The 24,474-nt window shown below is 51.2% G+C and overlaps 1 protein-coding gene across 1 annotated transcript in view; it reads right to left on the reverse strand.

Moving 5' to 3' along the window:
- The window catches only part of ADAM12 (ADAM metallopeptidase domain 12), a 281,918-nt gene extending 264,044 nt beyond the window's left edge, over positions 1-17,874 (reverse strand). The window contains exon 1 of the mRNA XM_058671586.1: positions 17,303-17,874. Coding sequence (XP_058527569.1) covers positions 17,303-17,447 — 145 coding nt within the window. The 5' untranslated portion in view covers positions 17,448-17,874. The remainder of the gene's footprint in view (positions 1-17,302) is intronic.
- Between the last annotated feature and the right edge of the window lie 6,600 nt (positions 17,875-24,474).

Raw genomic sequence — 24,474 nt, forward strand, 5'->3', positions numbered from 1 at the left:
ACCAGGACGGAGTTCTGGGCACCTTGGACAGCCTGGCCTAGCCCCAGCTGCTCTGGACACTTGACTTATTGAACTAGTTGTTCAAAGAGATCTCTCTTATGTCCACCTCCATCCCTGTCTCTGCCTTTTTGAAATAAACAGAGATTAAGAAATGTATTTGTAGACCAGTATCTCTTTTAAACATGAACATGAGGTTCTCAATATTAGGAAATCAAACCCAGCTCTTAATGCGCATGTACACAGCTGCATTCAACAGAGTAACTAGAAAATGAAGACCATGCGAATTTGTGGAGGAAAAAGAGGTTCTGAAGTTCATATTCCCAGGCCTGTAATTAGGGCTCCCAGCTGCTATTTATAATAAAGCTCTTCAGAAACATGAATTTCATTATTGCTTTGATAAGTTACTTCAATATTCCATGACCCCAGCCTGATTTTTTGATATTTCTGCATAGGATTGATGGCAAACACTAAGAGAAAAACATATTATAAAAACAAGTAGGGTATAGCCTTAAGAAATGCATTTTTTTAAATTAGTGTGTGTTAAACAACAACAATCTTTCATGTGAAATTTCAAACTTGTATATATAAATGTTTTTCCTCAAACCACTGAAATCTTTCACATGGATATAAATAAAAGGCCATTGTAAGCACAAATTGTGATTTGCAAATTGGCTTCATGCGATTTTTTGGTTGGTTTGTTTTGGTAGTTGGTGTAGTTGACCTGCTTTAGAAATGGTCATTATGTGCCCAACGGCAGTTGGAAATTACATGGACTAGAATAGACACTGGGTTACTAACTACTTCCTATAGAAATGCCAGACCCCAAGAAGGACCCAGAGCGAACGACATCCATCCTGCTATGGGCACCCATCCTGCTATGGCCTCGCCTCTCAGGAAGCTCTGAGGAGCAAGCCCAGATTAGAACCTGCTGACTTTTGTTAAGTATCAGCCCCATTCTCCACTGGGAATGAGAATCTGCATTCCTTACCGAATGGCATCCCACTTCCCAGACAGGTGCCTTTAGCTCACAAATAAACTGCGGTATGTGGAGAGATCACTTCTGTATCTCTGCCTGCCTGGCCTGTGAGGGAGTCATAGGTACATGGCACACCGTGTCCTTGGGGGAACCTCCTTACAATGATCTTGCCTTACCGAGACCTCAACCTGGCCCGTTCACTGGTCATGCAGGTGAGAACAGTGGGTCTTCTGTCTCTGTCCTTGGACGAGCTATGCTGGGACTTCCTAGATAAGCAACTCTGTAAAGTCAGGTGCTGCCCACGTTACTTGCCAACTATCTGGTATACATGACCCACAGCCCACCTGCCAGCCATGAGTGTTGTACGTGACGTACGATAGACTGGAGGATCTAAAGAGATAGACACGCCTTCTACGCCACTGTTGAGAGGGAGGACTGTTGGGAGATGCTCCCCGGCCTTCCCCTTTCTTAGTCCATATAAGCTTGTGTATGCATTACAATAAACAGACGTGCTCAATCAGACTGTCATCGGTGGCTCCTACTGCGGTTGAATACCATCGCCTCATCCCCCTGGTGGTCACGGGGGTCTGCTGGTCAGGAAACACCCTCAGAGCAATATCTCAAGAAGTTTCTGGACTACAGAATTAAAGGATAAAAATGTTTAAATCCTTGCATAATTTTCTGCAATACAAATTTTTCAAGTACTTCCCAAACACCCACTGGATGTGTTTCAAATATTCTTTGTCCCAAAATGAACTTTTCTTTCATTCCATCTTCCATGAAATTTATGAAATGCCTCTGCATGATCATTACCTATTCCTCCCCAAATATTAGAACATCTGGGATTTTTAAATGGCCTTTCCTGACAGGACCTAAAAAAAGACAAACCCAAAAACCTGTATAAAGACAAAACACTTAAGTTGAGCTGAGCTTTAGGGAATCTTTTTTAATTTTAGTGAGTTTGGTGCTTCATTTTTAATAGATAATGTTTTAATAATTTTAATAATAATATTTATTTGTATTTGAAAGACAGACTTACAAAAAGAAGGACACACACACACACAGTCTTTCATCCTCTGGTTCACCCCCCAAATGGCCCCAGTGACCGATCCAAACCCAGGAGCCTCCTCTGGATCTCATGCAGGTGCAGATTCCACGGCCTTGGCACATCCTGTGTTGCTTTTCTAGGCCACACGCAGGGAGCTGGATTGGAAGAATGCCAGGACATGAACCAATGTCCATAGGATATCCACATTGCAGCTGGAGGGTTAGGCTACTCTGCTGCTGCATCAGCCCTAGGGAGTCTCATTTGTCGAAAAGAACAAGCAGTCCATGGCACCAGAATCCTGTGTCAATAACTGCAGAGCAGCTGGATGTGTTGGGCACCAAGGACTGTGCAGAGAGCAGGTGGGATATGGGCTGTCTCCATGGAGCCTACATCCCAACCAAGAGAACCGGAGGATAAGCAGCAGTTAAGGGCACCCAAACAGGGCTCCTTCTTGGCTGGGGTTGTTGGGTGGCAAGCACCAAGGGAGGGATGGCTTGTGAAGAATGGAAGCCTAAACAAGGTAGGTGTCAGGCCGAGTGCTGGGGCGAGGAAGGGGAAAGACTCACCAGGCAGGGGGCCAGAAGCCACTGCTTAAAGACGTCTAGCAGAGCACATGGGAAATCGCTCGACAAAGCAATGGCAGGAACAGTGGGCTGGGCTTTGGGGCATGCAGGCAGAGAGCTGCTTTCGATGCCCGCACCTCACATCTGATGTTGCTTGGCCTTGGTTGCTTGGCCTTGATCCAGCTCCCTGATAATGCATCTGGGGATGGTGCTGGCAATCACTCAAGTACCTGAGTTCCTGCCATCCACCTGGGAGACCCGGATGATGGAATACCTGTTTCCTGGTTTCAGCATGGCCCATTCCCTTGGCCATTTGGGGAATGAACCAGCTGATGGCATGGTTCTGTCTGTGCATGTGTGTATCGCTATGCCTTTAAATAAATAAATCTAAAAAAAAAATACCACTGACCAACAAGACATTCTATTCATTCAAATGTCTATACTTGGAGGTCAGGTGCCTCTGCACGTGGCTTCTCAGTGCTCACCAATGCTGTTTTCAGCTGCTGTAAGCCACAGCTGTCAAGTAAAATCTTCCCTTTTACTTGTAAGAGAAAATACAATAAGGCAGAAGTTAATCAGCAAACTGTTTCCCTTGTAGGGGAGACAGATTTTAGCTGGTTAAATCCACAGAGTCCTTTTAATGTAGAAACAAGGGATATAAAACTTTACAACACAAGCAAGGCCCTGGTCCTCCCACTGCTGGCAATCCTTATGGTCAGAGGCCACAGGACAACCTCCAGGGTCAGCACAGTGAAAGGGTCAACTCTTGTCCTCCTGATTCTCTCCTTGAACCCCTTCTCCAGATCCGCACCTTCTGAGATGCCTGTGAGGTCTTCGGTACTGGGCAGGGGCCAGAGGTCATGGCTCCTCAAAGAGCAGGCCTATGTTCATCTCGTGGGCTCTGAAACCAACTGCCAAGTTCAGTGCTTATTCCCTGGTAAAACACAGGAGCTAAGGCAAATCCCAGGTTTGCCATGTCTTCATTTGTTCCTCTGTGAAACGGGTCCATGCTGGTGTCTTACGGGATGTGGTGTCTTACAGGATGCTTGGCCCAGAGGGCTTAGCACCATGCCTGCTGAACGCCAAGCTCACTGCCATTGTGCTCGGCACTGCTGCTACTTGCATCTAAGTCCCATTTCTATGTCACTGGTCATCGGTCATCTGTGTCCATGCGTCTCCTCCCAACAGTCAACCAGCTCAACACCCGGTCGAAAATATTTGTGTATTTAACAGGTAATGTTTTTTTCTTGTCACTATTGCTCAAACAATACAACCTTACAACTATTTACATGGTGTTCGTGTGACGTTAAGTGTGCGTATGTCATTTGGGAGCGAAAAGGCACTTGGGAATTCTGCTGTTTGGAAGGAGGTTCTAGAACCAACACTTTGTGGGTACCCAGGGATGACCGTGCTTCGCTTCTGAACAGTAACTAAAACGTGAAACCTCAGCTGACCACCTGCCAGCTGCATGACCTACAGCAGGTGACACTTCCTTGTGGAAGGCTTTGCCAGCAGTGCCGGCCCATGGAGGAGTCAGAGAAGCAAAACTCCCCTCTGGCGTTTCTGCCCCACAATGTAGCAGCAATGACCCACGTAAAAGTGACTGTTTTCCCCTCCACAGGGAGAAGTGTGGTTGGAGCCTGCGACCCTTGTCTGACAATGCACTGAACTAAGAATAAGTGGGTGCTTCTAAAAATATGTTTGCTAGTTTGCAACTCAGGGGAAAGATGGCTGGCACCAGCCACATGAAAGCAAGCTAGGGCATAAACAATGGAGTTAGAGTGGGGAGTCTTCCCTTTCACTTAGCTCTCCCTACAAACTGGGAGAATAATAACAGCATTTGGCCTTTGAGTGGAACATTTCTGCCAGATTCTAGAATGTTCTAAGCTCCAATCCTTGGGAGTAAAGTGGCAGACAGCTTGTAAAAATGACTAGGCTATTGCGATCACATGCTCCATCTGGTAATTAGCACAAACATTGAGTGCTAGGGCTGGCACTGTGGCATAGTGCGTCAAGCTGCCCCCTGCAACGCCAGCATTCTATATGGGCCCTGGGTCAAGTTCAGGGGCTTCACTTCTGATGAATCTCCCTAATGGCTTGGGAAAGCAACAGAAGCCAGCATGTATGTTTGGGCCACTGCCACCCCCGTGGGAGACACAGATGAAGCTCCTGGCTTTGACTCGGCCCAGCCCTGGCTGCTGTGGCCATCTGGGGAGTGAACCAACAGTTGGCAGATCTCTCTCTCTCTCTCTCAGATAAATAAATCTTTTTTAAAAAAGCTAACTGCCTCCATGTGTGCTTTATCCACAAACATGTGAGAGACTCACTATTGCCCACCCACGCCCTGGGAAGCATTTCAGCTTTGCTTTGCAATTCCACTCTGAGTCTTCCTCCCTTTCTCTCAAAGCCAATGGAGGCTGGGGACCGGGAAATGCCCTGGGGCTCGACCGTGACCAGTTCTCTGCCTCCTTCCCTGGGTCTGCACACAGCACGCCCCAGCCAGTGAAGGAGCGGGACGCAGGAACAGCCTTGTCCACTGTCTCTAAATGATGCTGGACAGCTGATGACCTCCAAGAGTCGGGCTTCATAAGGAGCTGCCCCTCAGCACAGGGTAATCAAAACGGTACTGTGAGATTCAAGGAGAAGAGCAGCCACCACCCTTCCTCCAGCTCTGCCACTCCCTCTGTAGCATCTTGGACTTCCTGTGGACACCCGCCCAGCAGGAGAAGTGGTGGCTTACGGATCCTGAGAACTTGGGCCTTCCACAGAACCACTGGGGGTCCCACCCGTATCGCTGAGTGACTCAAAGGCAAGACCTCCAATTTCCAAATGCTTTCCCCAGTATCTCCCTCCCTCAAGGCTGGGCGGCACCAAGAGGGGAACCGCATCCTCAATTTCCATAGGTAAAGAAAGAAACAGAGTTCAGAAAGATCCAGCAGTCCCCCCCACAGCTGTTAGGAGGCCTGGTTCAGACTCAGAGCCACCTCCAGGCCATGTCCAGAATCCCAGCCACGATACACGCCACCTGCCAGCTTATCACAGCCACAGGACACAGAGCAGTCAGGACTGTTCAGCCCACACAGAAGGGGCACCAGCACACAGGGTGTCTGGGAGGGGGACAGATGTTGCCAACAGGGACCAGGGACCCCCGTGTGCTGGAACACAGCTGTCTTACTTCTGCCGCGCTCTGTGGAAACAGCTTCCTCACTGAGCCTCCAGAACCCCTAACTCAGTCCTCAGCTGTGCTCTGGGCGTCAGGAGTATGGCAAGCACTCGGACACTGAGAAGATTCTGGAATCTGGGAGAAGTTTAGAGACCTGCAGCTGAATAGTCACGCTCCAAGGCCGAGTCTCCCACTAAGCAACCCAACACGCCTCAATTTGGCTGGCAAATCAGGCATCTGATAGCTTTCTTGATAAATCAATGGAGAAATCAGTCTTACGGAAGCACAGTTGCACATTCCAGAAACTACGAAGACAGACGTAGGTCTGTGTCGTCAGTTTACACCCTACACAGTCCTCTTTAGTCACATGTTGAAGTGCGGGCCACTCTCAGCAAACATCCCGGAAGGCTCAGAGCATTGGAATGCTGTTGACACCTCAGCTGGCTGAGCAGCAGCTTCTGGGAGTGTCTGTCGCCCTGTTTCCCAGCTGTTCTCATTTCGCTTCAGCCAGAGGGAGCCAGGAACAGCTGGTGGCATCACCCCCAAAGCCTAGCTTGGCAGTCATTAGCACCCCTCCTCCTCACCCCCCTCACCGATCTCTGCCTCGCCATCCCCCACCCCAGCTGCCCCAGGAGAGCCAGCAGGAGAGCAGCTGAGGGCTCTGCTGGGGCAGGGAGTGCAGGGGCTTGGCGGGAGGAACTGGGAGCTAAGACTCCAGCTGCTAGATGGGTTTAACTCCTGCTCTGTGCATGCGAGGTGAGGGGCTGTGTGCGCTTCCTCCCCTCACTGAATTGCCAGCCCTTGGCCAATTCTGGGATTACAGGAGGTATCAAACAGACACGCGGACTGAGAGAACCAAGGAATCAATATCGGGCTTCTGGGCCTGAAGACGTAGGACAGAACTCATACCGACCGAACGCTCTCCTTAGCACACGTCCAGTCACAGGGAACTGCGCCATTACTGCACCTACACAGAGGAACTCAAAAGAAAGGAAAGGAAGTTTCCAGAGGCCTAGCGGAATCCCTGCCCACAGCATCCAAACACAGCCAGTGAGGTGGAGACCTGGACGACCAGCGAGAAGGAAGAGGACTACGAGAACCTGAGCCTTGATCCAAGCCAGGACCTTCCTGGGTGAGCCAGGCGAGAACAGCTTTTCCACATGCCCCAGCAAAACTGCCAGCCGGCTCACGCCCACCCTGTGATCCAGAAAGGGCTGCGAGTGTCCCAAGAGACACCAACGCTTCAAGTCTCTGTCCCAAGAATGTGGATGTGGAAACCACAACAATCGTGCTGTTTGGAATTTCTGAGATTCTGACAAGAAACTGGGCCTCTCCAAGGGCAATTCCAGAGGCATCGACCCTAAGCAAGCCCACTCGGCTTCCCCAGGAAGCTCCTGGGTTCTCCAGCACAGACCAAGGCGCACAGGGCTTCCATGCAGGGGCCCTCGGTTGAGGTGGGGAAATGTTCAAGGGAACTTCACAGCTCAAAACTGCAAGGCACTGGGTAAGAGAACCCTGTGAGCTTACGCTGAGAGCAACCTAAGTGGGGCAACAGGCAGGCAGCCCAAGTCATCGCAGGCATGCCAGAGTTCAAAGAAATCACAGGGACGAACCCAGAAAAGACAGTGCTTTTCCAAAGTTTTAGCAAGTTTGCAAAAGTATGAGATAGGTTCCCTAAGCAGGAAAAAAAAGACATAAGAAAATTTTAAGTCAGTGGAAAGCTTCAATAGCCATTCAGGTGCAGCTACAGAATGAGCGCACCAACGAGCGCACCAACGAGCGCACCAATGAGCGCACAGTGGCATTTGAAGCGCACCAATGAGCGCACCAATGAGCGCACAGTGGCATTTGAAGTCAGCATATAAAGTTCAGTAACAGTCTCTGTTATCAACTAGAAGTGAAAGAGAGAGAGAGAGAGGTAGAAACCCCAAAGATGCAAGTGCCGGTGCTTGCTGAAGCTACGTGGCCAACACACCAGTGTTCACCCAGGTCTTCTGCTGTGTAGTTTTCAAGTGTCTCATATAGAGTTAAAATCTTAAAAAAAAAAAAAAGAAAGAAAACAGTGATGCTGCTATTCCAAATAAAATGTGTGAAGGGCTTTGGTATCTAGAAACATAGCTTACAAGACGGTGCAAGAACTTTGGGATGAAAACTAAAAGTTACTGAATAATGCCAAAGAGAATAAATAGGAAAAGTGTCATATTCTTCAGGGGAAGCCTTGGCGTCATGAGGATGTCTGTTCTCTCCACAAACTTAGCTATAAACACTCATGGGGAGCTGAGAGAAATGAGCAGAAGCTCATACGAAACACCAGTGCCTCAAGAAACATCAAGCACTTGGCATAGTCGGGCACGGGGCCAGTGACTCGATGGGTCCTCACCCGGACGCTGTGGGTGGATTTTAGGATTATCACCATCTCACAGTTGGGGCAACCGGCAAGAGCATCACAGCATTTCTCCGGGCATAGTATGGCCAGCTGGCCCAGTCTGCCCAGCACTTGGGGATTCAGACTCAGCCTGGGGATGCCTGGGCACACCAGGATGGCTAATCCTCTTCCCAGGATCATGCTGGCAATAAGAAGCAGGTGGAAAGAATTGGGCCACACTTAGGCAGTTGATGCCAGTGTCTGCTCTTGGCACCACCATGTACTATACCTACCAACCTGAACACTTCAGTATAAAACCTGAACTATGACCAGGTATAAAACACTGGAGATAATATGATGCTGGGATGGGAATAAACAGTCCAACAAAATGAAGGACAAGAACTACATCCATCTGTCTGGTGTCTATCAGGAAGGGCAAAGGTCACAGTAAGCACTACCAGGATAACTGGTGATGTCGAGGGGAAAGCGAAGAGATGCTAAGCTCATAGGCCAAAGACTTCAAGAACAGCTTCAGCTCTAGCAGAAGCAGCCAGCAAAAGACGACATTTCAGAATTATTATATACTCTCTTCCTGGGCCCAGAAAAAGAGGAGGATTTAAACAAATGAGAGCTGATGAGAACAAGTAACTCACAGGAGAAAGACAAAGCAGCGCCAGCTCCCAGGGAAATGGCAAAGCAGGCAACAAGACATCTCACAGCCAGCCTGGCAGCATTTCAGAGTTGGAAAATATCAAGCACTGACAAAAATGTGGTAACCAAAATCTCAAACAAGTAGATACGCAAATTGGTACAATCAATTTGGAAAGCAATTTAGCAAAATATTTTAAAATAGAAAATGGGTGTTCTCCGAAGCTCGGAGATTCACTTGTACCAGATTCCCTGAAGCGAACACCTGCACGTGCCGGCCTGGCACACTGCAGCTCCAAACACAGCGAGAAGACAGACCCTCAGCAACAGACTGAACAGCTTACAGTGGGTTCAACCAAAAGTGAGCCAAGCTCATCTATCAGTACCATGCCTTAAAAATACCGATTGGCCCGTCCGTCCATCCGTCCTTCCGTCCTTCCTTGCTACGTCTTCCTTTCTTCTTCCTTTTTTAAAAATATTATTATTTTTAGAAAATGCACATTTACTCATGGGAAGAGTTACAGAGTCAGGAGCCTGGAATTCCATCTGGGTCACCCCATGAGTGGCAGGGCCCCAAGTACTTGATCTGTCAGCTGCCGCTTTCCCAGGTGCACCAACAGGGATCTGGAGCAGATGTGGAGCAGCCAGGGCTTGAACCTGTGCCCATATGGGATGCCAACACCCCAGGGGGTAACTTAACCCTCTGTGCCACAACTAAGGTCCCTGCACCTAATCTTAAATTACAAGGATCATGATGGATGTTTCTTTACCATTTCAGCTCTTTACATCTTAATGTCCTCCAACATACATAATAAACTCTGGCAGGCAAAAATAGAGGTACGGTAACGTATTAGGAACTAAAATGTTAGTATTTTATGTAAAAAAAAGATTGATGAGCCAAATTCCTCTTCATGCTAACTTTACTGACATTGGCTGAAACAGTGATTTTACAGGATTTTTCCTATGGATCCCTCATTTCAGGAATGTATGTATCCCAGAAAGCACAGAGCAGCTGCACTCGGCAGTAATACAGACTCCGCCTCCGAATACAGGCTCCCAAAACAAAACACGCAAGCAAAACCAAGTTCTCAGATTCTATTCCCATCAACAAGAGTGTAGCTCTCATGAGAAACGCTTCAATCCTTTCCTGGTTTTAATTACAAACACAGCAGAAGACAGAACAAGGGATCTTGTCACTAAACTGCAGGCCAGCACTCACCACGCCCTGCTGGGAGAGCAGCACAGCTAAGACCAGACCACGCAAAGCCATGGTTGAGGCCAGAGCTCTCAGCAGCAGGACGCAGACGGAAGTCCAAAGTTAGCCAACGTAGCTGCCCAGTCTTTTAAGCAGTTGCCAAGAAGCTCAGCACTTAATGCAGCCTTGGAATGACATAAAAGCTCAGAGGATAGAAAATATCAATATGACACTGAATTATTCGCTCTTTCCACCCCATCTGTCAACTGGAGGCAAGGTACATTGAGCATGAAATAAAGAACAAGGAGAAATGAGCCTGAGATGGATGCAGATTTGAAACGGAGGCTGTCAGAAAGTGCAGAATTCAGCATGCATGTTCCAGGGGAGAAATCAAGATTGTTTAAACTGCATTATCATTCTGTTGAAAACCGATTTACAAACTCCTGGCTGTGGACATCAAAGAACAACCTTGACTCCAGGATGTTGGCCTCTGCTGGGTGAAGACCTGGCCTCCATCAGGAAACTGCCCGGCAACTGCCACTCAGCACGCACTCAGCACTGTGGCACGACCTCCTCTTCGGTAGCCAGGGGTCTTACCTCAGGATCCCTCAGGGGTCTTTTAAAAGGTCTTGGAAAGTGAATATTTTATAATAAAACCTTTGCCTGGGCTTCACTCTTTTTGCACCAAAATAAGCACATCTCTTAATTCCGTTTTACCACAAATGCTTGAAATCCCTCAGTGTGATATAGTGCATACAAGTGTCTGAGCACAGCTCCTGTACCAAGGCACTCAATATGTTATTATTATCATTATTACAGTAATTATTAAGTAATTACGTGCTGATATGAAAACGTTAGGCTTAATAAAACACTCACCAGGACCTATGTAAAGAAACAGCCGCTCTAAATGAGTAGAAATTACCTTCTAAAACCTATCCCCTTGGGCTCCACTGAACTTCTCCATCACAAAGACTTGACAATTAAAGGAAATACACAAACTCAGGAGCTCCTTACCTCAGCTCCTGGCAGGCACACCGCTGGCAACTTGGAGGACCGGCCACCCCAAAGCAGCACCTGACAAAGTGCCCACACCTGCCTGTTTAAATCATGGATACTGCAGGAAACAGCTTAAAAAGACTTCTGGAACACACGCTGATATAAAAAAAAAAACTGGCAACAGCAATGAGTTCATTACAGCATCATCCATACCAGGAAATGTGCTTGGCTTCTTTAAATGATGTAGCTAGCTGCCTGCAAGTTTTTTTTCCACAGTTGCCACAGCTGCAGCATGTATCTAATTAGGTATATGTTGACTTTGAATTTTTATGGATTTTGAAAAGAAAGTGTTTAAACATTCAAAAATGGATTTAATTTTTGTTTCCACTAGGATGGAATGGTAGAGCCAAATGACAAGTGAGAAAGAATGTGGCTGGTTGCAGAGTGCGGGACAAAAGCATGGACTGACTTGTAAATGCACGCAGCAGGTGCACAGGTGTTTATCAGGATTTCCACCTGACAACCCACAAAAGGAGTAACTGCTGACAAGATGCAGGCGAGAGGGAGAGGTTGAAGAAGCAGCTGCTCAGTACCAGAGGAGAGCTGGAAGCCACTGCTGGACAGGAGGGAAGGCCCAGAGCGGCGGGGGGCGGGGGGGGGTGGGATCCCAGCGAGGCGTGGGGATGGAGCACCAGGCACCTGTCCAGGGGCTACTGAAAGCCTAGGGAAGGACACGCTGGAGCCCGACCAGCCCACTCAGAAAGGCGCAGAACACCTGCACCCAAGGGCTCAGGGAAATGGAGTACAGCCAGTAAACCGAAGGCTACAAGACTGTAAGTGTCTTGCCTTAACCCTCTGCCCTGCTTCCCTCCCAGGCCCCTGCCAAGCTCCAATTTTCCTTGGAGAAATTCACCAGATTGAGAAGGAGTGTCAGTGACTGGGAGGGATCTCTCAGAAGGCCAAAGAGCTGAGGAGCCCCCACCCACGCACACAGCGCTGGCATTAAGCTCTCCAATGCCCCTTCACCAAACACCACCCAAGCCAAAGACCCTTAGGGACAACAATGAGGGCACAAAGAACCCCAGAAGCAACGACGAGAACACAGAACACGTAATCCTTATTGTACGCGATACTACAAACCCTGTAGCATTATGGGATACTACAGCACAGTTAAAGAAGCAAAGGACACTGCAGAATGAATAAGCTCAGAAATCAAACATGTGGAGGCAGGATTTTAAGTATTAGGTAGAAGGGTTGAAAAATCAAAGTTACAAAAATGCAAAAGAGATGAAAAGAGACAAGAAAATGGAAGAATGTTGATGGCAGGCTGGGACATGCAGCTGACGGCGGCTTCAGGAAAGGGGCAGTGAAATAGCTGACGAAATCATACAAGACAGTGTGCTGGGAGTTTACAGCACACATCCCCAAACTGCGTCCCCCACAGTTACCAAGGAGGACGTGCCTAAAGCACATCTTCATGAACTGCAAGAATACGCATGGCTATATAACACTTCTAGAGATCAAAAAATAGACACGTTTAGAGAACACCATCGCATCTCATACAGCAAGCTGCAAACAGTGAAGAAACACCTCATCAAATACCAAAAAACCCAACTGCCGTTCAATTGTGCACCTCAACAAAAAAGGCAAGAACAAGCGGATATGAACTGAACTTGAAGAAGTTTGTTGAGAAATGGAATGAAAAGATCACTTTGTAGTAGGTGTTGTGGCACAACAAGTTAAGCTGCCACTTGCAAGGCTGGCTTTCCAGATTGGAGTGCTCCTTTGCGTCCTGGCTGCTCAGCTTCAGATCTAGCTCCTTGCGAAAGCACTTTGAAGTCAGCAGTACATGACCCCAGTGATTGTACTTCTGCCACTCCCAGGGGAAACCCTGATGGTTTCCAGGCTCCTGACTGGCCTGGCCCAGACCCAACTGTTGTAGCCATTTGAAGAGTGAACCAGCAAAAGAAGATCTTCCTTCTCTCTCCTTCCTTGCTCTGAAATTAAATTAAACATCTTTTAGGAAGAGAAAGGAATGAAGAGAAAGAAAGGTAGAAAGGTAGGAAGAAAAGAAGGATAGAAGGACAGGGAGGGAGGGAGGAAAGAAGGGACGAAGGGACGAAGGAACGAATTTTGGGGCTACACTGTGGTATTGCGGCATAATCACTGTTCGTGATGCTGGCAGCCCATAAAACACCTGTTTAAACACCTGTTCCATCTCAGCTCCCTGGTACCTCTGCAACCCACAGGGGAGCCTAAGATACAGTTCCTGGCTCCTGGCTGCAGCCTGGCACAGCCCTGGTACCTCTGCAACCCCAGGGGAGCCCAAGACAGAGTTCCTGGCTCCTGGCTGCAGCCTGGCACAGCCCTGGTACCTCTGCAACCCACAGGGGAGCCTAAGATACAGTTCCTGGCTCCTGGCTGCAGCCTGGCACAGCCCTGGTACCTCTGCAACCCCAGGGGAGCCCAAGACAGAGTTCCTGGCTCCTGGCTGCAGCCTGGCACAGCCCTGGCCAATGCAGCTTTGGAGGAAACAGCTGGAAGAACTTTGTGTCGCCACTCTCTAAGTCTTTCACATAAATAAATCAATCTTCTTAAAAACATTATTTTGGTAAAAATTAATTTTGAAATCCAAGGAGTTTTTTTCATTTGCACTTCCAGGAACTTTTTGAAGACTTCTTGTGTTAATTGTTTTTCTAATACAAATATAACCGGCTGCTCTGCTCTCTGACTCTCCTACCTCACCTCTTATTGTTACAGATTCCAGATATGATGCCAAGAGGGACACAGCCATAAGGAGACCAAGAGGCAGTAATCAAAAATGCAAATGTCAACTTCTGAGTATAAAAGATGTAAAGAAAATGTGGTGCTTAGATCCACCCAGCCCCCATGTCACAAACCTGGCAAGGAGCAGGATACACGTGGAGGTAAAACAGAGGCTGTATGATAAGAAAAGCCAAAGTACTTCTTCTACTCAATGTAAAATGTTTCATTTCTGGTCACCAAATATGCAGGGATTTCTCCCCATCACAGCAATTGTTCGGTGAACACCGGCTGGCCTACAATGCAGCTCCACTCTGACACCAGCCATGTGGGGCTACCCGTCCACACCAGGCCCACAAGACTGCCCCTGTCTGTATGCTCCTCAGGAGGGGGGTGGCTGTCCCCTACATGTCTGGCCAACTGCTTGTAAAGTAGGTTTCCCTAAACCCTCTCCTCAGGTTCAACTAACGTGCCAGGACAGACTGGGTAACATCAAAAACAAAGAACAAAATAACAATAAATAAAATAATAATAAAATAAATAATACATACAGAGGCACAGCCATCTTGAAGAGATGAACGTATAAGGCAAAGGATGCGGGAAGGGGTAAAGATTTCGCGGCCCAAGCAATCCAAACCCTCCAGCCAGTTCCACAAGTGTGCAATCTGGGAACTCCTAAGCCACATCCTGTTGGGTTTTATGGAGGCCGTGTCATTACATCGGAATGATGGATTACATCACAGGCCACCAGTGTCCTCTCAACCTTCAGCTCCTCCCGCCTCCCTGGAGGTCAGGGTAAGGTGGTGTGGCGTTAAAAGCCCCAACTGTCTGAAAATTCCTTAGTCTTTCTGGTGGCAAGATCTCTTCCTGAAGCTATCGGGAAACTCCCAGCCCCGAGACATCTCATCAGTCAGAATAAACACTTCCCAACCGCAGAGATTCTGAGTGTTTCAGGAGTTTCATAGGAGGAACCAGGAGCAGGGAGCATGTACATTTCCATGCATGACACCACAGGTTGTTACAAAGAACACAAAAAATGTACAAACAAAGCAACCATAAACTCTAGGAAAACAAAAAGTGTAAAAGGCATGAAATGAAATGAAACACTGTAGCTAAACTGTGAAAAATATTTGCATACTTTGAAGTACAAATATTGATACTTATTGAGCTAGTGTTTCAGCAACTGATTTGAAAATTTGGATAAGCTAGCGTGACTGGAGTAAGCACAGTAGAGAATGCCAAAAAAGGAGATTAGGAAAAGAGGAATTTTGTCACTCAGAAGCTCAGCTTTTCCTTGCTAGAGCGACAGAAAGTCTCCGTAGAGCTCAATCGGGGAACTGAGACTGGGAATAAGGACTTGGCTGGGATGTCAGGAGGATGCCCAGGCAGCGCAGCAGCCTCTAAATCTGTTGGCTGTTACACTCAAAAGGAGGCTTCCACAACAGACTTAAAAAACGAGGTGCTCTGAGTTGGAAGGCTATGGGTGGATGAGGGTACACGCTGAAGGTTAAAGGTTTAGGATGTGAAAGGCAGAGACTCGGGCAAGATTTCCCAAGTGTTAGTATATAGCATCTGAAGAAGGCAGAAAATATTACTGAGCTGATTAAGACTAGGGGGTGGACTAACGGAGAGGCACAGCAGGTGAGGCTGCTGCTTGCAGCGCCATGCTAGCATCCCAAACCGGAGTCCAGGTGGAGGCCCAGCTGCTCCGCTTCAGACCCAGCTCCCTGCTAGTGTGCCTGGGAAGGCAGCCCAGGAGCAGCGGACTGCCTGTGCCTTTGCCACCCACGGAGGAGGAGACCCACAGTGTGCTGGTTTCAGTCTCGGCTGCCCCTGGCTGTGGCGGCTGTGGGGAGAGTAAACCAGTGGATGGAATCATCTGTCCTTACGCCTTTCTAATGAATTAAGTTTTCCAAAGCCTGAGGAAGGATGATTTGGGAGTGGAGGGTTTGGAATACAGGATCCCATTCTGGACTCGGTAGGGCTGCGCTGCCTCAGATGGTATCTGAGGGGTAAGAAATTGTGCCAGGCTCAGGGTGGTGAGCAAAGCTGAACTCAAACCCAGAATAATCTCCTCCGCTCACAAGCAACAAAAATTCCTCCTTGCTTCCTCCTTGCCAGCAGGAACAATTGCTGCATTCTGTTTGGACTTTGAAGCAACCCCAGTGATGTGACTGGGGCCACTGATACCTGACGCTGAGACGGTAAACACGCAACGAATCCCGTTTCTAATTGGGTAACGGCTATGCTCTGCTAAGGAAAAATCATCTGTAGTCGTAAAGCAAGCACCCCCAGCCCTTGAGCAATGATTGGCTGTCCCTAGCGTGATTTAGTTGGCATTCTCCTCTAAGCAGACTGTGTGTGCACACAGCAAGCGTGAACCACAGAGCTCTTCAGGGCCACTCTGAGCCTCACCTCATTCAGGTCCCTCAGCAAACATACACAAGGACTCGTCTGCCCAAGTTTTTGAAAACCCTCTCGACTGCCACTCTATCCATTTGCAGATGCCTTTAAATAGTCAGAAGTATTCCTTCTTGGCTGTCTCTTCGCTTCTTCTAGCCTTATGCAATACTTTTTAAAATCATTCATTCCCAACTTGGTCTTTATTGCTGTGTGGATTTTAACAAGGGCTGGGGTGCAGCCACATCAAGCAGACACGGTGGGAGTGCAGGGTAACAGTGGCAAATGCAAAAACAACACGTACCATAAAGTAGTAACGGTTTGGGATGGAGGCTGCTGGTTGAAAAAGAAACTCCTGCTAAACAGAATCATAGAAACCCCCACTTGGAAGCCAAGGCCGGGCGTGCACTGGCGGACCGGCAGCGCCCCTAGCGGCAGGTTGGAGGCGGCGACCAAGGACAGCGCTGGGATTTTGACAAAGGCACCTGCTGGAGGAGTCCTGGTTACCCCAGCAGGACCCAGAGCGCCCAGTGTTAGAGATGCAGTTCAGGGAAATCCCAGTCTGTAAAACACCGAGACCACCCGACCTGCAGGTGAACTTCAAAATGAGTTCTAGTTCGACCGGCGGGTGATGGAAGCAGTGATTTACGGCCGCGAAACTAAGGAGCCAGAGGCGGAAGAATCTTGTTCGAAAGTTTGAAGGCCACCTGATGACCAGGGGAGGGGTCCGTGGGGGAAGGGAGAGGCCAGGGCCCTGGAGGAGAAAATGAACAAGGAGGAGAGCGCGGCGGAGCACAGTGGACACACCTGTGCAGGACGGGGCTGGTTTACCTGCGGGGCTCTGGCGCCTTCTTCCAGGTGTAGCAGGTGGAGGAAGCGCACGGGGAGCGGGGGAGGAAAGGAAAGTGGGCGAGACCCAGTGTCACTGCGGGTTGGGTCAGAGCGCAACTTTCCCGGCGACACGTGTACCTGTCAGGCTTTGGAGCCAGAGCCCAGGCAGCGTCACCGGAGAGCAAGGCGCCCGGCGCTTCAGGACCCTGCGCCCCGGTCTCCCTTGCCTCCGGGAATGGCCCCCAGGAGTGGACCGAGCAGTGCCGCCGCACTGGGCGCACGAGCCCCTGGATCCCGTCTCTCGGGGCAGCCCGGGCGCCGCACAGGGGGAGCCGCCAAGGCTCCTGGACTTACCTCGGGCCGCGCGGGGCGCGAGCAGAGCCCCGGCCAGGAGGACGAGCAGGCAGACGCGCGCGGGGGGCGCGGGCGGCGGGCGCGTGGCCATCGTCGCTGGCCTTGGGTGCAGCAGCTGCGGGTCTCCCGGCGAGCGCGGCACCATCCCACGGGGCGCAGGGCTGCGGTCGGGCGTCGCACCCAGGACTCTGCCGCCGCGACGAGTCGCCTCGGAGCCAGCGCGCAACGCCCGCGCCGCGGAGCCGCCGGCCTAGCGGTCCATTTTCTTACAAGTTTGCCCCGCGTGTGAGTGCGTATGTGTGCGTGTGCGCGCGCGCGCGCTGGCACGAGCCGGCCTTGACCGTTGCAACAAATGAGCCAACTGTCCGAGTTGGCCCGGGGACCAGGAAACCGGCCGGGAAAAGGAAGCCGGCCTGTGAAATGGACCCACGGCCAGCAATCCCAGTTCTCATTACCACGGAACAAATTATCCGCTCCCCCGCACCCCGCCCGCCGGTGGCGTCCCGCGGGTCCTAGAGCCCGCGCAGGGCCCCCGCGCGCCGGGGTCCCGCCCAGCGCCGCCGCTCGCCCAGCCCCGGGCCGCGCGCGCCGGCGGCACCGACGTGGCTCGGTGGCGGCGCGGGCGCCCGGAGCGCACACTTCCCCGCCCAGGGATGATGTGGCCGCGGGGCCCCGGGCTCCCGGCTGCCAAAAGCACACGCGGCGGCGCGGTCCAGCTTTCCAGGCTGAGCTGGAAATGATGACTCGGCGGCGGCTGGCCGGGGAGCGGTGGAGTGCAGGTCTGCGCGGTGGCCTCCCGGCACAGAGGCAGGCGCCGGGCACCTCCAGGTGAAGGCTTGGGCTTCACGCTGGGGAGACGGGGCTCTCGCCTCCTCCTTGCCATGGCCTCGACCCCCAGCCCCCCAGCCACGTGTCCCCAACTTTCCTCCTCCAGGTGGGTTTACTGTAAAAGTACAGGTTCCCAGCGCCCGGACACCTTTAGAAGGAGGCTCACTAGTTCGGGTAGAACACACAGGTCAGAACTGCCTGGCTTCCGGACCAGCGCTGACCCAGGCCCGCCTGTTGCACGTCTGGCCAGCCCTGGCAGCAGCATCTGAAGCAGAACCTGGTGCCCATCAGTGGCAACCACGTGGGCAGACCTGGCTGGGAGACCTGCAGGAAGAGGCGTTGGCGTTGTCGCTGGCACCCGCAATGTGGGGCGCCATCCTTGGTTCTTCCTAACTAGTGAGGGCCCACCTATTGAATTTGGCATCCTCCTGGGGGGCGGGGGGCTGGAGCGCTGGGGAAGCCCCCGGTGATTGTCCCGGGCTCCTCGCAGCTGTGAGAAGACGGGCCAGGTCTTCCTCAAGCCCCTCTGAGGGGCCCTGGCCAGCCCTGGAGGAGGCGTCCTTCCTTCCCATGTCCACCTGCTCCAAAATGCGTGTTCAACCTTGCTGCCTCCCACCTCCAGGCGTCTGAGATGTCCAAACAGGTCACAGCCCCCCTCGTGGCGCCTTTGCAGTCAGGGTGCCCTAGGGCAGTCCCCACGCACGGCCTGGGTAGATCCCGCCTGCTACTGCTCAGGGACGACCTTCATTTATGCCCTCGGTCAGAATCGGCCACAGGTAGGAGCAACTTGCCTCTGGTCCTTGAAGACTCTGCTGCGTGCTAGGACAGATGGGCAAGTCACCGTTAACTGTGCCGGACTGGCTGGCTCCTCAGCCTTGTTTCTAGCCTTTGGATTGCCAGCTGGTGACCTTAATATTTGTCACACTTCAGGTAGTTTGAAAAGGGCACAAAGCTGCTCGCAGTGCTGTCCCCCACCCTCACCCCCACGGCCTTATCTGCAGCCAGGGGGCACTGAGCGTGCCTGCCATCACTTTGCTGGCCGGGAAGCGGGCGGGGCGCTGGCCTTAGGTCTGCCTGCACATCCTCCCGGCTTCTTTTTTTTCACATCTGCTGAATGAGCCAGAGTCTACCCGGAGAGTGTGAGCCTGGCACGAGCTCCCTGCAAACCATCCGCCTCCTGGGCCCCGACGTGACGTGCATTACCCCGTCCAGGACCCTGGCATCTGCCCTGGCGAGGCCACAGGGCCAGTCCCTAGGTGATTCACACACGGAGGCCTCAGGCCTCGGAACACTGAGCCAGAGAATGAAGCATTGTTTCCTTTGAGGTCAGTGGGACAGACTGGCTTTCCGCAGGGCCCAGCTGTGGCCTCTTGCATTATTCTGCCAGGAGAAATGGCCTCCTCAGGCTGGCCCTCAAAGGCCAGGCACACGCCCTCCACTCTCCACTGCCCATGCTCTTTAATATTGAGCAGTTACCCTTGACTGTCAAAGTCCAAGTGATAATAATTTTTTTTAAAAAAGGTCCAGGTTAAAGGCTCAGTGTGCTCCAAGAGGATCCTTGATTTGTTTTTGCTCAAATCAGACCAAGCAGTCATTGCAGAAAACACCAAAAATAAGTAAGTAAAAGATACTGCTCTTAGCCACAAACCCTGGCTGCTCAACCCTCTAATTCACCCTCTGTGCAGCGGGGGCCTGGGCTGAGCCTCCGCTCATACGGGCTGCACGTGCAAGTCGGGAACAGCCAGATGGGCAAAGAGCAGACCCTGCGTCCGGCTGGCAGATGGCCCGCCTTCGCATGGGCATCCTGCCTCCTCACTCACAGGAAATGGAAGCCGACACTGCATTCAATACCGGATTGTTAGGTAATGGTGGGGTCAGAGGGCAGAATCTGCTCATTAACATTTCGGATAGACAGCCTGTTGTCCCTTCCTGGTGGGAAGAACTGACCTTGCGGCTCCATTTCCTGGGGGCTATTTTTGTTCACCAGCCTGGGGACTCACAATGAACAGGACATTTAGCGGTCAGCCACACTAGCTCTTGGCCTGATGGGCTGCGAGTGCAAGCCCAGTCTGCAGGCTCAGCATCCTGGCAGCTCTGCCCAGGAGACAGGACTGGAGACACAGCTTCTCTCTCCCAGAGGCTTGCAGCAAGAGTAAACAAACACAGTCCCTCTGTGATTAAGATTCTTGGAAATCTTCACTCCCTCTCTCTGGGAGATGGAAACTCCAGCGGCTCCTAGTCCGGAGCTACAGTTTTGTTTTCCTAGAGCGTCTTGCTTGCAGGCCCCTTGCCTCACCTCCTAGGAAGCCCTGGGGGGGGGGGGGGGGCAGACCCATCTCCTGCCCCTGAGGCATCCACTGTCTATGCAGTGGGTTCTTGCAGTTGCCCATCTGCATGGTGAGGGCAGGATGGTGGCAGTGACTGGAGGCTCCTGGGTGATGCTGTGAGTCCAAAGGACCTGCAGCCTTTTCATCGTCCTCTTGTATTACACAGTAGAAACTCCTTACTGCCCGCTCCCCAAAGAGCCCATTTCAAGGCACCTGTGACCGCTCAGCGACGCCATGGCTGGACGCCCAGCTGCTGGGACAGCCCACCCAGCTCTTCCCTCTGTCGCTTGGGTCAGGCAGCTGGCAGACCTGGGAGCAGTGGAGAGACCCTGAAACCAAACGAGGCAGTCCAGTCCCTCAGTGCCTCAAGTCCTGGCCCACAGGAGCCCTTCGGAGATGACAGATGTTCGTCACATGGAGACACTGATCTAGGGGCCTAATCAGTTACACAGCAGTAACAGACAGCTGTCTTAAGGGCAAGCAGTCAGGACTTTTGTTGCAACTTCCGACTTCATTTCCATACCAAGGCTGCTTTCATTCTGGATTTTGAACTCTGGATAAGGGTCTGCCTGGGCGGAGCCAGTTTTGTCCAAGTTTTGTCCCAGCATCTTCCTCACTGGTAGCACCTTTCTGTCTGCCACTCAAGTTCACGGCCCTCCTACCTGGGGAGAGATGCGTGTTTCGTGTAGTGTTTGGGCGCAGTGGGCGGCAGCAGGGACATGCTGGCTTTTCCATCTCCACTCAGTGCCTGGTGGCTGAGTGAGCCACAGGGCTCTCAGAGATGGAGACCTCAGCCACAGCCATGAGCCTCTACACAGAACTGTCCCTGGGCGTCCAGCCTCAAAGGTTAGTGCTTCCTGCAGTGCCCTCATCCAAGCCTGCGGGGGGAGGGGTGTGCACCTGCTTGGGCTTCTATCCCTGCCCCCCAGCCCCACCCGATGATGAGATTCCCAGAAGCCAGGGAGCTGGGCGTGGTGGCTGCTGGGCAGGATTTGGAGGAGCTTGGAGTCAGGTGTTTCGGGGGAGAATGCGCAGTCCTACGGGGTTGGCCACCCACCAGTGATTCCTTCACCTGGGCGCTCTGGCAGCAAATTTGACCATTTACCTCTTATTCTGTGCTCTCAGTATTGGAAAATCACTGGACCCAGGTCTCTTCGTGGGCTTGAATACAGTCCTCATTTCATCTTTACTGCTTTAGGCAAATCAACCCCAATTTCGTTAACGTGTCCCACGGGCCCTGTTCTCGCCCTCTTTAATCATGTTTGTTGCTCTGACTTGGATCCTCTCTCCAGTTTCTCTGGAACAGCAGAAGCCAAATGTGGTGTTGGCCATCCAGAGAGGATGTGCTGGAGGCCAAGGGAAGCCCAGGCTGCTTTCCCACGTTTGCCAGGGACCCCCTCCGTGTAGGCCCCCGACGAGGCTGCTTCAGGATGAAGCTGTGCTTTGGAGAAGTGGCTGGGCAGGGTGCGGCTGGCCCTCTCCACCCACCCTCCTCGCTGGTGCCTTTTTGCCTTTTCCGGGGTTTCAGTCGGCTTTGCTTGAGTCCTCTCCGCTCTGCATCCAGGTAGGTGCTTTTCTCCAGGGCTCCATTCCCCACTGCCTCCCTCCTCAATGTCCCGTGTTCCGGGGCCTGCCTCAGTTGCTCCTGCTGCTTCCCCAGCCTCTGAGGAAGGCTTTGCTGCAGTTTGGGGTTTAGGGGACACCGACCATTTGTCATTTCCCTCCCCACCAGGCCCCGAGGAGGCTGCAGCAGCTGCAGCAAGCTTCCGACGCATGGCAGCCGGCAACTGTGCTGTTTCCAGGGATCTCACCTGCTCCCTCTTGCCCTGAGCTCCCTAAGCTGCACTCCTAAGTGCTTGTCCAGCTTTGCTTTTTTCTTTTAATTTTCTGTCCTAGGCTGGGCTGTAAAATTGGGAATCAGAAGCCAAGCAAATTTCTAACAGATTAGGGACCCAGAAATAGTTCAAAGGCTTTGAACTTGAATGTAATCCTAACCTACAGCATTCCGCCCTGCCTTCCATGATTTCATCAGCTCTCACCCAAGCCTCATCAGACCGTCAATTACTGCTCTGTTTCTAAATTTCATCTCCTTGAATGTCAGATCTCCAGAGAGAGAGACAGAGAGGGGTCTTCCATCTGTAGGTACACTCCCTGAAGTGCTTACAACAGGCAAAGCTGGGCCAGGCTGGACTCACGAGTCTGCAACTCCATCTGGGTCTCCGATCTGGGTGCAGCAGCCCAGTGGCAACCAGCCACTGCCTCCCAGGAAATACTGCTGCAGGACAATGGATCAGAAGCAGAGTAGCTGAGACTGCAACCACGTACTCCAGCATCAGATATGGGCATCGCAAGCCATTGTCTTCATCCACTGCTCCACAACACAACACCTGCCTACCCTTCCTCTTTCAAAGGAAGATAAGAGATGAGCCTTGGAGTCAATATAGATGTGAGTGGCACAGCTGGAGTTGGAGGCTGGCTGTTCTGATGCTCCCCCACCACACCACCCCGCGCTGCTGGCCCAACTCTAGAGTCCTCTTGGGCTCCTTTTTCTCTTAGTTGCTCAAGCACTTGCTTCTATTGGCCACCAGGTCCTCTCCACTGGACCTTCAGGGACCTCCCGAGTCTACTGCTACCCCAGGGCTGGAGAACCGTGAGATGACAGCGCCCATGCTGAGACAACTACCAGCCCCCGGGTTCTGGATCGATCCAGTTGGGTGTGATTGTGCTGTTTCCTAAACTGGTGCACCTGCCTGTTACTGAAGGCACCACAGCTCTCAGGGCACTTCGAGGAGGAAAATCTAACAAGCTTCATTGGGTCCTCAGAGCCTTTAGAAAGACGCTGCCTCTCCTTGGGGGGGATGGGCAAGGCTATCTGGAATTGGGGCACGTCCAGAATTCCCAGCTTACCTCTCCTGTAGCCCTGACACCCAGCTCACCTCTCCTGTAGCCCTGACACCCAGCTCACCTCTCCTGTAGCCCTGACACCCAGCTCTATCCTACAGTCATCTGTGCCCCCCCCCCAACTCCACAAAGCATGCATGCCCCCTCTGCGCTTCCTCCAGTGTTGGGACTCCCTTTCCCACATCCCACGGCCGGCCCAGAATGTGCCATAGCCTTCCTCTCTGCACTCTCCACCCTGGGTACCCACTGCCAGCCGAAGCTTGCATCTTACTGTGGTTACTGTTGCTCTGTGTGCCTGCCACCTTCTGCAGTGGCTGCCCCCTGGGAGCTCAGCCCCAGATCTGCTCTCTCAGCTGCTGTGCCACTGGTTAGCTTACAGCCTGACAAAGAGAAGGGCCAACATTTTCTAACTGAGCCCCAATATGAACCAGTGTGGGGCAATGTTCCCAACTGGATCCTTCAAGTATTTTCCTGCCATACAGGTTTCCAGTTGAGGCCTGAGAGCAGCGATTCCCTGTAACTGTATTTAATGCCAAGGTCTAAGAAGATAAGTGGGCAATATTTCATTTCTTTCCCAAACCAGTCTCCCAATCACCTCCCTAATTATTCTAGTTAAGGCCCATTACCATTACAAATCAAGTTAGCACTAATTTTCATAGAGCTAGCAATCTGTACTGGAACATGTTTTGTTTTCCAAAATCTTTGATTTTTAACTAAGTCTATTACTTTGGGTACTATTTTTAAGTTTAATAGAAACAGTAAAACTCCTCTAAGTCTCCAAACAACCTCAGACTGTGTTTTGTTCTGCTAATCAGACAATGGATGAGGGTTGTGGTTACTCGGAGATACTGCCAACAATGGAAAAGCATAAACAAGACCATGAGTCAGAATAATCTGAAACCAGAAAAGTGTGTTGGTAATAACTCAGAAAGTAACATGGAAGAGGCTTGCTCACAAAATCAAGTCTGAGTTTTTTTTAAATTATAATCTCATGTATTAAAGAACCCCATGTATTAAAGAGTGCCAAAAAACTTCAGCAAGTTTGGCCTTGAGAAACCAAAATCTCACAACATGAAGAAAATACTATTTCCCCAGGGGACCCGAAGTAGACACTCT

This window comes from Ochotona princeps, chromosome 13 (assembly GCF_030435755.1).
Source record: "Ochotona princeps isolate mOchPri1 chromosome 13, mOchPri1.hap1, whole genome shotgun sequence".
Classification (NCBI taxonomy): Eukaryota; Metazoa; Chordata; class Mammalia; order Lagomorpha; family Ochotonidae; genus Ochotona; species Ochotona princeps.